Source organism: Octopus bimaculoides, chromosome 20, assembly GCF_046866305.1.
Source record: "Octopus bimaculoides isolate indiv1 chromosome 20, ASM4686630v1, whole genome shotgun sequence".
Taxonomy (NCBI): Eukaryota; Metazoa; Mollusca; class Cephalopoda; order Octopoda; family Octopodidae; genus Octopus; species Octopus bimaculoides.
The window spans coordinates 45822558-45840134 of NC_142947.1; the positions used below are offsets into that span (position 1 = coordinate 45822558).

The following is a 17577-nucleotide window of genomic DNA, read 5'->3' on the forward strand; positions in this document are numbered from 1 at the left end:
CCTCTTATATTCTCTGATCCCTATTACTGATTGGAAGGAAGGAAGGATTGGTTGCAGGATATAGGCAGAGGTGTAGCTAGGTTCTAAAGTCAGGGGGAGCGAGCTCATTAAAAAAAAAAAAAGGCACTGGACACATACCGAACAGTTTCTGTCAAATATTTTATTAATTACAATATACTTAATTGTATTCTGCATTCATTAATTCCATGTTTCAGCAACAATGTTATTATGTATGAAACTTGTAATTACTGATAGAGGTGTAATGTAGAAAAGATGAAACTCCAAAGGATTGTCCAGTGTCAAGAGGTCAAGTACCGGGCTTAAAAAAAAAAAGCCCTGGGTTGAGTCTTACAACTAAAATCCTTCAATGCAGTGCTCCAGCATGGCCACGGTTTAATGACTGAAACAAGTAAAAGATAAAAGATACACACACACATATATATATAGTATTACACACATGCACTCATATATATTGTATTATACCTATATATAAGTATACATGTGTGCGTAGACATTGACATTATTTGTATGAATACATATATATATTTTAAATGAAATAAATATACAAATGTATGTGTGTGTGTACATTCTTCTTCTCCAGATACATTCATGAATTCAACAAGCTGACACAATGTCCTTTTGAGTGGATGCAGTCGTGATAACAGAGGAAGAACGAAAGCTTCACCTACTTCAAACAACTAGAATCATCCACGCACACACACACACACACATACAAAGAGAGAGAGAGAGAAGAGTGAGTGGGGAGTGTTGTCTTGTGGTTAAGAACTGTGGTCTGCCTCTTTTCCTCCCACCGCCACTTCGCCTCTGTTTTCAACTTGAACATGTTCCACTAACAGCTGCTAGCTATTGTCTGTCGTCTCCCTTTCAAATTGTTGCTATTTTCAAATGACGCCAAATTTGTGCCAAAAAATACGAAGACAAATAAGTAGATAAATGAATAAATAAATAGTAATAATAATAATAATCTAGTCTAAACTAGAACGATTGTCTTGGATAAATAACAAAACAACATGCCATCTACCACATGTTGGTTTTGGTGGACGTGGACGAATGTAAGCTGAAAAAGTGGGTCTGGCTGTTTGATGTTTTAAACTACTTCAAGAAACATTTGATAATAAAGTTATAGTGGTTGTTGTTGTTAATCTGTTTCATTATTGTTCTGAGCGTTCTCTCTGGTTGGAATGGTAGGCGGGGCAATGGTGGTTAGGGTTAGGGTTATGGCGACAGAGGTGGACGGTGTTTCGGTGGATATGAATGAATTTATTCCAGGGCAAACGGTTTTCTTTTTCCGTCCAAGTGCTCAGTGTTGAGTGCTCCCTCATTTATTTATTCCTCAGTACCAGAGGGGAAAGGCAGCAGAACGAGGTGGTGAGAGAGTAAAGGGAGAGAGAGAGGGATAGATAGAGAGATAAATAGACAGACAGACAGACAGATATATATAGAGAGAGATAGATAGATAGATGGATAGATAGGTAAATAGATTGGATAATTGATATCTATCTATCTATCTATCTATCTATCTATCTATCTATCTATCTATCTATCTATCTATCTATCTATCTGTCTATCTCTCTCTATATACATCTGTCTGTCTGTCTATTTATCTCTCAATCTACCTATCTATCTGTCTGTCTGTCTATTTGTCTCTCAATCTACCTATCTATCTGTCTGTCTGTCTGTCTATTTATCTCTCAATCTACCTATCTATCTGTCTGTCTGTCTGTCCGTCCATCTGTCTATCTATATATGGGAGAATTTACGAAAAAAACAACAGACGAAGACAGGTGGTGTAAACGACAAATGGATGTATTAGTTTAACGCTCGGGAATAGAGAAAGTCTTTGACGTTTCGAGCTACGCTCTTCAACAGAAAGAAACAAGGAGAGAAACAAGGAGAAAAAAAATACAAATGTAGTGGTCAGCGATCTATCATTATATATCTGTCTGTCTAATATATATATATATATATATATATATATATATATATTTCATTTTATCTAGTTTCAGCTCATGAGCTGTGGCCATGCTAGGGCACCACCATTTGGTGTTGCTACATAATTTTACTTCATGAATTTTACTTCAGGAATTGACATTTGGTGTATATATATTTATATTTATATTTGGTGCAAGAAAAAAAAACGAACAAAAAACAAAACATATAAACAACAATAAAAGAGCTCTGATTTATTAGAATATCAAGCATGATGAAAAATATTTAACACCTTGTATGCATACATACAGGTTGCAACGAGAAAGAAAAGACGTCCTGCATTTTACACATTTACAAATGTTTCAGTAGAATACACGCAATATGCATTAATTCAAATCAAGATGGCAAATGAAAAAGAATAGTAAGACATCAGCTCCCTAAGGATACCATTATCATCAACGGAACTTCACTAGTGTCAAACCAATGCCCATCTAAAATGCAGGAGGTTTTTCTGCTGCACCCAGTATATCCCATTTCATGACTAGAATTCTTAATAAAATATGCACAATGTTTCAATTTTGAAAATAATTACAAATTTAGAGAGATTTCTTAAAATAACAAACTTTATCAATTATAAGTTTGGTGCTTGGAACATATCGAAAGTTTCCTATTTTTGAAATTAAATGTAAATGATTTATAATTGGATGTTTTGTGATGTGGAATTAGAGATAGTTCTCAGGTGAATTGGTATCAAAAAGAAATACAAACATACATGTAGGCACAAGTGTGGCTGTGTGGTTAAGAAGTTTGCTTTGTAACCACAAGGTTTCAAGATCAATCTTACTGTGCGGCACCTTGGGAAAGTGTTTTCTACTTATAACCTTAGGCTGATCAATGTGCCTTGTGAGTGAATTTAATAGACAAAAACATATATATTTGTATCTTTCTATCTATCTATCTATTTATGTGACCATCTATCTGACTCTCTCTCTATCTCTCTATCTACACACACACACACACACACGTATTCAGACACACATATATTCAGACACACATATATACTATTCAGTCATTGGTCAGTGCTCCAACATGGGCACCATATTGAAAAGTTTAATTAAATGAATTGACCCCCAGCATTTATTATTTTTTTAATGGTTAGCAGCAGGAAAGGCATTGGCAGCTTTTTGCCATTACTTTTGTTTTTATTCAGCCTGATGAATATGCTTGAAGGAAACAGAGCTTGTTTATTTCAAACACTAGAAGTTTTTGTACAAACATGAAACTTGAGTTGCTGCAAAAATGTCATTAACATACTATATAAGGATTTAACTAAACTCTCACGTGATCTGAGTGCTCTCCCTTGTTGAAAGTTATTCAACAATAACAACATACATAATACATACATACACACGCATACACATACACACATACATACATACAAATACGTGTACATGCATTCTATTCAAACTGCTTCAGTCTATCTACTGCTGATATATACATACATAGACATAGATGCACACACACACACACACACATATACATATACACATTCACAGATATACAAATATACACATACATGTCTGTCTGTCTGTCTGTCTCTCTCTCTCTCTCTCTCTCTCTATCTATCTATCTATCTAAATATGCATATTTATGTATATATGTGATTATTTATGCATGTGTGTGTGTGTGTAGACACGCCTGTACTCTAAAATAGTGGTCTACTCAATATGCAAACCAAATATTGATGTGAAAGAAATAAAGTGTTTTGATTATAGATGTTTTTGCATAATGATACACCATGTGTAACTTGAAAATATATATTCTGGGAGAACACTACATTAAAATCTCTAACGAGAAAACCAAATTTGTCAAATGTGAATCAGAGTCAGGGCTTATGACTAACATTCCCTGTGTGATCAATTAGTCTTTATACATTTTCAGTCATTCATATTAATCATTTAACTATGGTGTGAATTCCATGACTGTATGTCACTATTCAAATCGACAATTTCCCTGCTTTTAGGATTCTCTTCCTCACTATTTTCAGAACTGTCTTTCACACTATTTTCAGAGCTGTCTTCCAGGAGTCTTTCAGAATTGTCCTCCTCACTTATATCAGAACTGTCCTCAACTTTAATATCAGAACTGTCAACAAGTTTGTTCTCAAGAATGTTCTCCAAACTATCTTCCAGTCTACTTTCAAAAGTGTCATCTGATTTTCTCTCAGAACTGTCTTCCAATTTGCTTTCAGAGCTATCCTCCAATATGCTCTCAAAATTGTCCTTCAGTTGACTCTCAAAACTGTCCTCTAACCTGTTCTCAAAACTGTCCTTCAGGTGACTCTCAAAACTGTCCTCTATTTGACTCTCAGAACTTTCTTCAAATATTCTTTCAAAACTGTCCTCCATTTGACTCTCAAAACTGTCCTCCATTTGACTCTCAGAACTATCTTCCATTTGACTCTCAGAACTATTTTCCATTTGACTCTCAGAACTGTCATCCAATCTGTTCTCAGAACTATCCTCCAGTTGGATATCATTGCTGTTCTCCATTCCAATATCAAAACTGTTCATTTTGTCTTCTGTCTGTCTGGAATCCAAAGCATTTCCAATTTTCAAAGACCCATTTTCGTCTTGTTTTGGATCTTCCTCCAAAATTTCAGTAAGGTTAATGTTTGATATATTGGCGTTTACCAATATTTCAGAAACATTCAAGGTCCAAGGTGCTCCTTGGAATTCTTCAGGACTTATTTTTCCATCTCCTAGGTATGACAAAAAAAAAGAAAAGAGAAAAAAATTAATTTTGTTACAATCAAGGGTCACAGCAACATGTAATGTTTTAGTTAAGGGTCACAACAACAGGATTTTCAATGAATTGATATGTGTGGTTGTGTGATTGAGAAGCTGGCTTCCCAACCATATGGTACCTGGTTCAGTCTCACTACATGGCACCTTGGGCAAGTGTGTTCTATAGGTGCAGGAGTGGCTGTGTGGTTGAGAAACTTGCTTCTCAGGTTCAATCCCACAGTCCAGCATCTCAGGTGAATATTCTCTACTATAACCCCAGGCCAACCAAATCCTGTGAGTGGATTTGATAGGTGGAAAAAGAAGCCCATTGTATATATATATATATATATATATATATATATATATATATAGGTGCGGGAGTGGCTGTAAAGTAAAAAGTTTGCTTCCCAACCACATGGTTCCTAGATTTCAGGGGTCAGCCCGCAGAACCTGCAACAAATAGAAGCCCTACTTTTAGGGTCCACATGGTCACAAATTAAGGTCCACTTGTTTGGGAAAATACCTGACAAGAACTTACCATTTTTATCTGCATCTTTAAAAGCTTCCTTAGCGTTCCGTCTTGCACCAGTTGTTTTGATTAATTCCTGCAGACTGATGAAGTTATCGTTAATATTGTTGTCATAGCGTGAGAAGTTCTTTGGAAGAGGCACCGGTCTAAATTCTTCACTGTCCTTTTTGGGGTTGACCAGGAACTGTTCTACAGCTTTGGGGTCCTTTATTGTTTCAATCTGTAAGAAACCAAAACAAGAAATAAGTACTTTTTTTCTATTTTAATATAAAATCAGAGAGGAGGGGAGGGTGGGGCAATGCTATTAATCTTTGAAGATGTTAAATGATTAACATGACTGATGATTGATGTTAATACTAATGATAATAATAATAATAATAATAATAATAATAATAATAATAATAATAATAATAATAATTCTTTTACTTGTTTCAGTCATTTGACTGCGGCCATGCTGGAGCACCGCCTTTAGTCAAGCAAATCGAGCCCAGGACTTATTCTTTGTAAGCCTAGTACTTATTCTATTGGTCTCTTTTGCTGAAACGCTAAGTTACAGGGATGTAAACACAGCAACATTGGTTGTCAAGCGATGTATTAATATTTATACAACAGTAGGAACTACTACTACTGCTGCTGCTGCTGCTTCAACTACTACTACTACTACTACTACTACTACTACTACTACTACTACTACTACTACTTCTTCTTCTTCTTCTTCTTCTTCTTCAATGGTAGCACAACCTCCCCCATCCCCAGTCTTCCCAAGAGAGTCTCCAGTTAAAGGAAAACAGAATCCATTCTTGAAAACTCATTACCGACCTTTACAGATTCAGCTTTGTGATCTCTCTTGAAACGTGGAACTTTGACGGGTCGCTGCCATGATAGACATATCCATATTAGACAAAAGAAGCACACCAGGCCTGAGTGATGTTTTACCATTTTTTACTGAAATGAACAGAACATTCAAGAGAACATAAGTGGATTTCTTGTGGGAACTGTGGGGTGTGTGTGCGCGTTGTGTATGTGTGTGTGTGTTTGTTGTGAGTTTTGTGTATGTGTGTTTGTTTCAGTGAGTGTGTTTGTGAATGTGTGAGCATGTGCATGTGTGAGTATTTATGTGTATGTGAATGTGTGTGTGTATGTGTATGTGTTTGTGCATGAGTGTGTGTTTGTGTGTTTCTGTGTGTGCTTGTGTGTGTTTGTGTGTGCATGCGTATGTGTGTGTTCCTAATATATAAAAAAAAGTGGGATATTCATGGTGTGAGATATCTTTCATTATAACACAGGTCTGCTTGATTGAGATGAGACTAAAGAGCTACAGCAGCAGCAGCAGCAGCAGCAGGTGCAGCAACAACATCAGCAGGTGCAGCAAGAGAAGGCTGCAACAGTAATAACAACATAAACAACAACATCACCATCAACAGCAAGCACAGTAACAACAACAAGATGCCAACACCGATTCCATGATTCCATCAGACACGACAAGATGTCAAACAGCCAGAATTTCTTTATTCCATGAGGGAAAAAAATCCCCAAAACATGGCAGATCTCCAAGCGTTCCTTCAAATTTTTAATGAAAATATTAAAAAGAATGTTACGTATGACACACACACACACACACACACACACACACACACACACACACACATATATATATATATATATATACACACATACATAATACATATATATATGCATGTATATATGTATGTATGTATAAATCTATATATATGCACATATTTTGTCTTGATTCAAAGCACATAATGTATGTGTGTATATGTATAAATATATATATACATATATATATGCACACACACACATAAATGTATGTATATATGCATATATATATGTGTATATATATATATACGTACATATTTCCTCATGACACAAGACATACATATGCACACAATAGCTACAACATCAGTACATGTGAACCTGGCCACATTATGATAATTGTTGGCATGTATTTACTGTTTTCTTAGATAATAAATTAACCTAGAGCAACAAACTGTTGTCTAGGCCAGCAGTTCCCAGACTTATTTTGGCACAGGAACCATTATATGGTTTTCCAAAAATCACAGACCCCATATCTGTACTGGGCGTAGTTATTTTTCATGGTATCTGTACTGTACCTTCAAATCTTTGTACAGGAACTGACAGTGCTGTGTGTAGACAAGCAGTGGAATCACTGACATGTTTGGAAATTGGTAGCATAGTGAGACAGATAGAGATATGGTCCAGGCCATGACAGGTAGCCTATTCAGTTAGGATGTGAAAGTAAAGGTAAAGATCTCCCTTTGGTCATGAATGATCATGGAACTGCACCTAGAAAGTTCCCCTAAGTCCAGGCAAGATTGTTTATGGAAGACCAGCAGTTGCCCATGCACGCCACCCGCAGTTGCCCTGTCCATGCCACCAGTGCTATCCAAGGGAAAGGCAAAGGGGCCGATACAGCTTGGCACCTGTGACATCGCAACTCATTTCTACAGCTGAGTGGATTGGAGCAATGTGAAATAAAGTGTCTTGCTCAAGAACACAACATGCAGCTTGGTCTCAGAATCAAACGAACTCATTACCACAAGATTGTGAGTCGGCGGCTCTAACCACTGAGCTATGTGCCTTGGCAAAAACTTAACAGAAGAAATGACAGATGGTTATGTGCAGACCCTTCTGAAGTTCCAAGTGTTATGCATAAAAAATTTCCTGCAACTGTCATGGTTTTAGGAGTTGTTAGCAATAGAAATGGTCTCCAAGAATGACAAAACAATCATACTGTGTGTTATATACTAATGCACACAGGCAGGAAAAATAAGACTAACAAACCAGATATTGTTGTCAGAGACTGTCAGAAAAGGGAAAAACCTCCTAATTGACATTGCAGTCCCACCAGATGATAATTGAGGAATTATCTAAATATAAAGATCTGAAAATAGAGATAAATGAAATGTGGGGCCTGAAAAGAGAAACAATCTCTATAATAATTAGGGCTTTGGGAATGATAAAATTAAAAGCACACAGATAAATACATAAACCAAACAAACCCCTGGGCTTACAAATATGTATATATATGTATATATAAAACACTGAAACTAGCATTACTAGATGCTTGCAAATGTATTAATGTAGGGTACTTTTAATTCAGTAGGAAAAAAAAAAAAATAACAAAGACCAAAACAAAACATTGCACATACCCAGGGTGAACAAAACTGGGCTTGGTATTGCAGCGAAAGCATGAAGTGTAAATAAGATAAGTGAATAATGATGATAATAATAATAATAATAATCATAATAATAATAATAATAATAATGATGGTGATGGTGGTGATGATGATGATGGTGATGATGACGACGATGATGATGATGGGTTCTAATCTATGCACAAGGACATTACTACCATCACACCACCACCACCACCACCACCACCACCACCACCACTGCCGCCGCCATTATCATATCATCAGCATCATTTCAACATGTCATGCCATCATTACTACTACTACTACTACTACTACTACTACTACTACTACTACTACTACTGCTATTACTACTACTACTACTAGCCTCACCTCCCTATCATTCCCACATGCCTTCAACTACCAACATTGCCAATCCACTTCTCCCGTCAATCATCATATTGCTACTGCTGTGTAACTAGTACCACCACCACCACCACCGCCACCACAACAACAACAACAACAACAACAGCAACAGCAGCAGCAGCAGCAGCGACGAGGACGACGACGACGACGACGACGACGACGACGACGACGTCGACGACGACGACGACGACGACGACGACGACGACGACGACAACAACAACAACAACACTATACAAGGAAGCAGAATGTAGAACAAACTCAAATGTTTGTTTATCAGAATAAAATTTCTTAAAGTTTTGGAAAGAGAAAAATTCCCCACCTCCCCACCTCCTCTCTTTCACCATAACTATGTCTGTCTGTCTGTCTGTCTGTCTGCATTTATGTGTCATTCTCTCTGTTTGTCTGTTTTTCTCTTTTGTGCATGGCCCCTATGCATAACACTCCCCACTAACACCTGTTGGAAACTCTAAAAATGGATTTAATTGATTTTCACCATCCTTTTTTGATTGTGTGTGTGTGTGTGTGTGCATGTATGTATGAGTCCATCCATCCATCCATCCATCCATCCGTCCATCTATCTATTTGTCTATGTATCTGTCTTATTATTATTATTATTATTATTATTATCATTATTAAGGTGGCGTGTTGGCAGAATCGTTAGCACTCTGGATGAAAAGCTTAGCAGTTTTTCGTCTGTCTTTATGTTCTGAGTTCAAATTCCACTGAGGTAGACTTTGCCTTTCATCCTTTCAGGGTCAACAAATTAAGTACCAAATCAAGTACCAGGGGTCGATGTAATCGACTATCCTCCTCCCCCAAATTTCAGGCCTTGTGCCTATAATAGAAAGGATTATTATTATCATTAATCTAAACCACACAAAAAGCCTAGTGAAATTCAATTACCCAAGGTTTCCTGGCTGGATTATTAAATTTATTCTGCTATACCTCAAGCTGGTAATGTCAACACGGTGGTGCTGCGTTAGCAGCACCGTATGAGTCAAACATCTCTTAACTACCACAGGAAACCCCGGGGAGCTGAATTCCTCAGGGTTTTTGTCTGGCTTTTATTAATAACATCTTTACTCTCTCAACTGACTGACCGAGTGCCCTACTTGAACTTCACACCACAGGAGGAGAAATTGTGAGTACAAAAGTAGATGTGTGACTGCTACAGCTATGTGTAGAGCTCTACATAGATTATCATAATCCAGTCTGCTTTCTGCATTGTTGTTATTTAGTTTTGATACAGATTAGCACAAGAGAGAGAATGTATGAGAAATAAGGATAAACACTGGTTTATGTAATTACAACAGAAGACTTGTGTTTATCCTTATTTCTCATATATATATATATATATCATCATCATCATCATCATCATCATCGTCGTTTAACATCCGCTTTCCATGCTAGCATGGGTTGGACGATTTGACTGAGGACTGGTGGACCAGGAGGTGACACCAGGCTCCAATCTGATTTGGCAGAGTTTCTACAGCTGGATGCCCTTCCTAATGTCAACCACTCCGAGAGTGTAGTGGGTGCTTATATATATATATATATAATTCCTCATCTCTTAAATATAGAACTGAATGACTCCCTTTGGTCATGACTGACCCTGGGATTGCACCTAGGCACAAGTCTGGGCAAGGTTGTCTATGGAAGACCAGCAGTCGCCCATGCATACCAGCCTCCGCTCTCCACGCCACCGATGTTATCCAAAGGAAAGGCAAAGGCCGATACAGCTTGGCACCAGTGATGTCGCAACTCATTTCTACAGCTGAGTTAACTAGAATAACGTGAAATAAAGTGTCTTGCTCAAGAATACAACACACAGCCCAGTCAATAAATTGAACTCACTGCTTTAGGAATGTGAGTTCAACACCCTAACCATTGAGCCACGAGCCTTCACTATCAAAAAATATACACCAGAGAAATGTTATAGTATAAAATCAGCTGAGGAATTTTTATAGATTTTAGAAGAAAATTGGTACAATAGGTACCAATTCCACATTAGATGTAGGAGGTTTGTTCTAAAAATGGCACAATCTATCAGCAACCTTTTTTTAATTGTCTGGCCACGCCTGGATAAGAAGTTTGGAATGGTCCACAACTGCTGTCAGAATGACCAGCAGTAGAACAGGTTAGATATCACTGTATCCCTTGTCTGTGGAAGTGAACAGAATATCTGAGGGTGGGGAAGGGGGTTAACGAATGCAGTGGGGGAGGTGGGTGAAGTGTATGACGAGTGGGGGGAGGTGGGAAGTCTTAGATGAGAGAGAGAGAGAGAGAGAAGGACAGGAATAAGATGAGTCAGAAAAGATTAACTGATGTTGGTTAACTGGTTTATAATTTTAAAGGGGCTACTGAAAAATTGTGTGCATATATATATATATGTATGTATATAAACACACATACACATAGATATACATATACACGCATCCACATGTAGATGTGTGTGTGTGTGGGTGTATGTATATATATATGCATATATGGGTACAGGACATCACTAACAGTAAACAACATGAAATACGAAAACAAATAAGTTAAATATGCAAATAACGAGAAGGAAAAAAAGGACAAGGAATACAAAGAATGACCCCTCATCAGTTGTTGACTGTCTATCTACTCCCCAGCTGACAACGGACGAAGGGTCATTCCTTGTATTCCTTGTCTTTTTTTTCTCTCTTGTTATTTGCGTATATAACTCATTTGTTTTCGTATTTCATGTTATTTACTGTTGGTGATGTCCTCTACCCATATATGCATATATATATATATATATTTATTATTTATATTATTATTTAATTGAATGCTACACATCTATTTCCAAGTATATATATATATATATATATATATATATATATATGCGTACATACATATATGCATACTTATGTGTATATATATACACATTATACACAGACACACACACACTCATACACACATATATTTACCCACACACACATATATACATTCATACAAACAAACATACACACAGACACATGTACATATACACATATACAACAGCATATCTAAAGTCTTTATCAGTTTTGATGGACAACATTGAGAAAAAACAAGACAAAACACCAGTGACATGGAATGACCATTATAATAGATCTCACATCTGGTAGCATCATTGAATATTCACAAAACTTCCATGACAAATTCTTCGTGTGGCATACCATTAACTTTCTGCGTTGATAAATTTTGCCCAAAAGCGTTAATTAAATTTATTTATCTGACTGGCTTCCACAGATTTTCCCTATCAAATTCTGCTCCTAAGGCATTGGTCCAGGTGCTGTGCAGTGAGATTGAACCTAGAACCATGTGGAGTGTGAAATGATCATCTTTACTGCATGATCATGTTTGTGCTTCATGTGAAGCATCTACATGTATTTTATGCGTATGTAAAGGTATGTATGTATATGAATATATATATATATATATAGAGAGAGAGAGAGAGAGAGAAAGAGAATGAGATAGCTAGATGTAAGTGTATATAAATATAAGTGTGTGTATATATATATATATATATATATATATATATATATATATATATATATATATATAGACATACACATATACATATATGAATGTATATACGCAACAATGTATGCATATGCATACATTTTTGTGTGTGTGTGTGTGCGTGTGTGTGTGTGTGTGTGCATGCATGCATATATATATATGTATATATACTTACATTTTGTATGAAATGGTAAAAAGTTAAAAACCAAATTCTCTTACCGTCTCAGAGTGGCAGGAACCAACTGACTTATGTAAGTCTCCAAGACATGCAGATATATTATGTACACATAGAACTGTATACAACTGTTTGTGTGTGGGTGTTGATATACATACACGCATACATACACATGTGCATACATACATACATACATATATATATATATATATATATATATATATATATATAGATGGACAGTTTATTAACTTATGCACATATGTATGTGTGTGTGTATATATATATATATATATATATATATATATATATATAAGTATATATAAAATGTATGAATGTATGTATTTATGTGTGTATGTATGTATATATATGTGTGTGTATGTTTGCAAATGAAATGTATAAATATTTACAAAACATTTAATAATCCAAAATATAAAGAAAAGGGAAAAAATTAAACACGAATAGAGACGTATAAAGAGAGATAGATAGAGAGGGAGGGAGAAAGAGAAGGACAATGAAAGAGAGAGAGAGAGAGAGAGAGGGGGAGAGAGTGAGGTGGGGTGGTTAGAGAAAGTGTGAAAGGAGAATAAGGAGTTATATGATGATAAGTAAATCTACAGCATGTGTGGCTATATATATACATACATATATATATATATATATATACATATATATACATATATATATATATACATATATATATATATACATATATATATATATATACACAGTATATATCTCTCAACAAATGCCCCCACCTATGAAGCAACTTTTATTTAAAGTCCCATTGCTTCCAGTCTTTATATATGTATATATATATATATATATATATATATATATATATATATATATATACTCATACATAAAGACATACAGATGTTAGATCAGTATTTCCACTGATGCAATTGTTGTAGTTGTTGTTGTTACTCATACTGTTATGTTACTATTGTTGTTGTTGTTATTATTATTGTTGCTACTGTGAAGCTACTGCTGCTGTAATTGTTGTTGCTTTCAAGCCGCTGCTGTTTTTGTTTAATAATAATAATAATAATAATAATAATAATATTAATAATGGTTTCAGATTTTGGCACAAGGCCAGTAATTTCGGGGAGGAAGGTAAGTCAATTGCATCGACCCCCATTACTCAGCTGGTATTTATTTTATCGACCCCCTGAAAAGGATGAAAGGCAGAGACGACTTTGGCAGAATTTGAACTCAAAATGTGAAGACAGATGAAATACTGCAAAGCATTTCATCCAGCGTACTAATGATTCTGCTTGTTCACCACCTTTTATAACATAATAATAATAATAATAATATTAAATAGCAATAATAATAATAATAATAATAATAATAATAATAATAATATTAAATAGCAATAATAGCAATAATAATAATAATAATAATAATAATAAGCCGTTGCCAGTACTGCCTGAGTGGCCTTCGTGCTGGTGGCACGTAAAAAACGCCAGCTACACTCTTGGAGTGGTTGGCGTTAGGAAGCGCATCCAGCTGTAGAAACTCTGCCAAATCAGATTGGAGCCTGGTGTAGCCATCTGGTTCACCAGTCCTCAGTCAAATCGTCCAACCCATGCTAGCGTGGAAAGCGGACGTTAAACGATGATCATGAATGATTAAGATGAAGAAGAAGAAGGCAGCTAGCTGGCAGAGACGTTAGCACACTGGGTGAAATTCTTAGCGTTATTTCGTCTATCTTTACGTTCTGAGTTCAAATTCTGCCAAGGTCGACTTTGCCTTGTATTTTTTCCCCACACAGCTTCACTACATGTATTGGTCAGTGGTGTGGCAAACATCTCCAGCAGAATAAATACCAGATTCAAAAAAAAAATAGTAATAAGAGAAAAAGTACTGAGGTTGATTTGTTCATCTAAATTCTTCAAAGCAGTACTCCAGCATGGCCACAGTCAATTGACTGAAACAAGTAAAAGACTAACAGACCAAACAAATAAGTATTTGAAGATCAGTTAATGTGTAACTACCAAGAGCACATGTGACACTTCTTGCCCAGTATGTGCCTCTGACATGATTATGAGACTCCCTCCTGTGCGTATTATTTCCCAGGGATGGCATATAGCCAGTGTTGTGAGGTACCCGGGTGCAATCTCACTGGAGAGTTTTCACCTCTGTATGGGTATCTGACCCAAATTTCTGCTCCAAGTTGTTTTTATATCTTGCTTTAATTAATGTGTGTCCTTACACTATCATGTATTTATGGTCCCTTTTAATAAAGTACCACCAGAACACTGGCACTGAAGGTACTGCCTTAACCCTTTTGTTACTGGTATTTATTTTGAGATGCTCTGTGCTTCTTTCAATTAATTTTAAATATAACAAAGAATTTAGTAAAATAACTTCGTTATCATTCAGCAAACTTTAGGAACATAAATTGTGACTAAGGTTTGGTGGAAGATTTTAATTCAAAACTTATGAAAACAAGACATTTGTACTAGAGCCAGAGGTGGTTTCAGCCAGGTTGGTAACGAAAGGGTTAATCTCTTCTCCACAAAATTGCTAACCTTGTGTAGTGGCATTTGTTCCAACTCTTTACATTGTGAGTTCAAATCATGCCACGGACAGCTTTCATTTTGTCCCTCTGGAGTCAACAGAAATATGGTACAGGCTGAGGACTGGGGTCAAGTATTATCTACTATGTTCCTTTCTCTCAAAATTGCAGGCCTTGTGCCTAAATCCAGAAACCATTGCCATCATTATTATTATTAAGGTGGTGAGATGGCAGAGTCGTTAGTGAGTTGGACAAATTAACAGGATTTCTCTCAGTTCTTTATGTGCTGAGTTCAAATACCACCACAGTTGACTTTGCCTTTCATCCTTTCAGGGTCATTGACATAAGTACCAGTTGCATACTAGGGTTGACTGACTGAATCGTTAGCACACTGGATGAAATGCTTCGAGGTATTTCACTTGCCGCAATGTTCTGAGTTCAAATTCTGCCGAAGTTGACTTCGCTTTTCATCCTTTTGGACTCGATAAATTAAGTACCAGTTGCATACTGGGGGTCGATCTGACTGCCCGCCCCCAAATTTCGGGCCTTGTGCCTAGAGTAGAAAAGATTATTATTATTATTATTAAAGTGGTGAGTTGGCAGAATCGTTAGCACGTTGGGCAAAATGCATAGCAGCATTTTGCTGTCTTTATGTTCTGAGTTCAAATTCCACCAAGGTCAACTTTGCCTTTCATCCTTTTAGTGGTCAATGAAATAAGTATCAGTTGAACACTGGGGGTCGATGTAATCGCCTTATCCCCTCCCCACCACCCCAAATTTCAGGTCTTGTGCCAAAATTTGAAATCATCATTATTATTATTATTATGTAAGAAATCAACATGTTGATGGTGAGTCTCAGGACTTATCGTGATTGTGACCACCAATACAACCATGACCACCACCACCATCATCATTGTTATTACTGCTTTTACTATAAGCTACAAACGTCTGTAGTATTAAATACTTTCTAAGTTATGCCAGATCAGAATCCACAAAGAGTTTACTAGCAGCAGCAGCAGCAGTAGCAGCAGTGTTCCAGTTAGAATGATACTTCATTAGACAGGTTGGGGAAGAGGAGTGATGGTGGTGGTGGTGGGGGGAGGAGAAAATAATGAAGCAGAATGTATTTGTGGATGGGTTTGTGTGTGTGGTTCCATAAGCAGATGTGTATGTGCACGTGTGTGAGTGTATGTAACTTTATGTGTATGTGTGTCTGTGCATAGTATGTATATTTCTGTATGTATGTATATATATATACACACACACACACAATATTATATAGTGTCAAATCAAAAGAATGGAAGTAATTTTAGTTAGTCTGTGAAAGCACGCATATATATATATATATATATATATATGTATATATGTGTGTCTATATGTCTATATATATATATATATGTGTCTATATATATATATATGTATATATATGTATGTATGTGTGTATATATATATATATATATATATGTATGCATGTATATATGTATATATATCTATATGTATGTATATATATATATATATGTATATATATATATATACACACACACATGCATACATAGACATAAACATGTTTATAAATACATATATGTTTACATGCAGAGAGATACATGTGTACACACACACACACACATATATATATATATATATATATACACAGTATACACACACATATACAAGTATATATATATATATATATATATATATATATATATACACACATACATACAGTAAAACTGAAAAGAATGGAAGCAATTTCGGTCGGTCTGCTGCGAAAGTAGGAACCGAATATGACTCACAGAAAGAAGAAAGAAGGAGGAGGAGGAGGAAAAGAAGAGAGAAGAAAATAAGAAAAAAAAGAAAAAGAGACGTGGATGGGGGGAAGAAGGGGAGGGGGTGCAAGAAGACAGGAGGGCGGGGGTGGGTGGTATGGTAGACGGAAGTGTAGGGGGTAAAAGGGAATTCAGAATGGTCTAGAAATAATAATAAGAAAAAGCAGGGGAAGAAAGCGAGCAAAGAGGAAACACAATTGTCTTGGGACCAAAATGGAAACTTCCGGATTAGTTTGTTTCAACGGAATAGAATGTTTAGAAACTTTTTAAAAACTGTTGCTTTTATCATCATCATCATCATCATCATTATTATTATTATTATTTACTTTTTTCCGTATGGTTTGGGCATGGGTATGTGGGATATTTGCGGGTGGGGGGGGGGATATATGGTGTGTGTGCTGTTGGTCTAAGTTCAGCCCAATATTTTTAATTGTAGTGGTGGTGGTCACAGTGATGGTGTTGGTAGTAGTATTAGTAATGGTAGTTGTGGTGGTGGTAGTGTGATAGTAGTAGTAGTAGTAGTAAAGGGGATGGTTGTGGTAGTTGTGATTGTAGTAGTAGTAGTAATAGCAACAGTTGCAGTGAGTGATGGTAGTAGTAGTAGTGGTGGTAGTAATACACACAAGACTTGTGTGTCTGTGTTCGTCCCTCCACCATCACTTGACAACC

The 17577-nt window shown here is 36.2% G+C and overlaps 1 protein-coding gene across 3 annotated transcripts; it reads right to left on the reverse strand.

Moving 5' to 3' along the window:
* Positions 1-2179: 2179 nt before the first annotated feature.
* On the reverse strand, positions 2180-12639 carry LOC106870216 (uncharacterized). Of its 3 annotated transcripts, none has more exons than XM_014916224.3 (4): positions 12606-12639; positions 6085-6210; positions 5275-5485; positions 2180-4711 (listed from the first exon to the last, which is right to left on the reverse strand). In XM_014916224.3, the coding sequence occupies exons 2-4, from the start codon at positions 6202-6204 to the stop codon at positions 3909-3911; spliced, it is 1134 nt and encodes a 377-aa protein (XP_014771710.2). In that variant the 5' UTR covers positions 6205-6210; positions 12606-12639; the 3' UTR covers positions 2180-3908. The 3 variants fall into 3 exon arrangements, with proteins under 3 accessions (XP_014771710.2, XP_014771719.2, XP_014771728.2); XM_014916233.3 differs by having other exon boundaries at positions 12562-12639; XM_014916242.3 differs by lacking the exon at positions 12606-12639 and adding an exon at positions 8457-8537.
* Positions 12640-17577: the final 4938 nt, after the last annotated feature.

Coding starts and splice junctions, on each gene's coding strand:
- LOC106870216 (XM_014916224.3), bottom strand. CDS start 6,204: ATGGTAAAACATCACTCAGGCCTGGTGTGCTTCTTTTGTCTAATATGG. Junction 5,486..6,084: donor ACAAAGCTGAATCTGTAAAG/GTCGGTAATGAG, acceptor GGTTTCTTACAG/ATTGAAACAATAAAGGACCC. Junction 4,712..5,274: donor TAAAGATGCAGATAAAAATG/GTAAGTTCTTGT, acceptor TGTCATACCTAG/GAGATGGAAAAATAAGTCCT.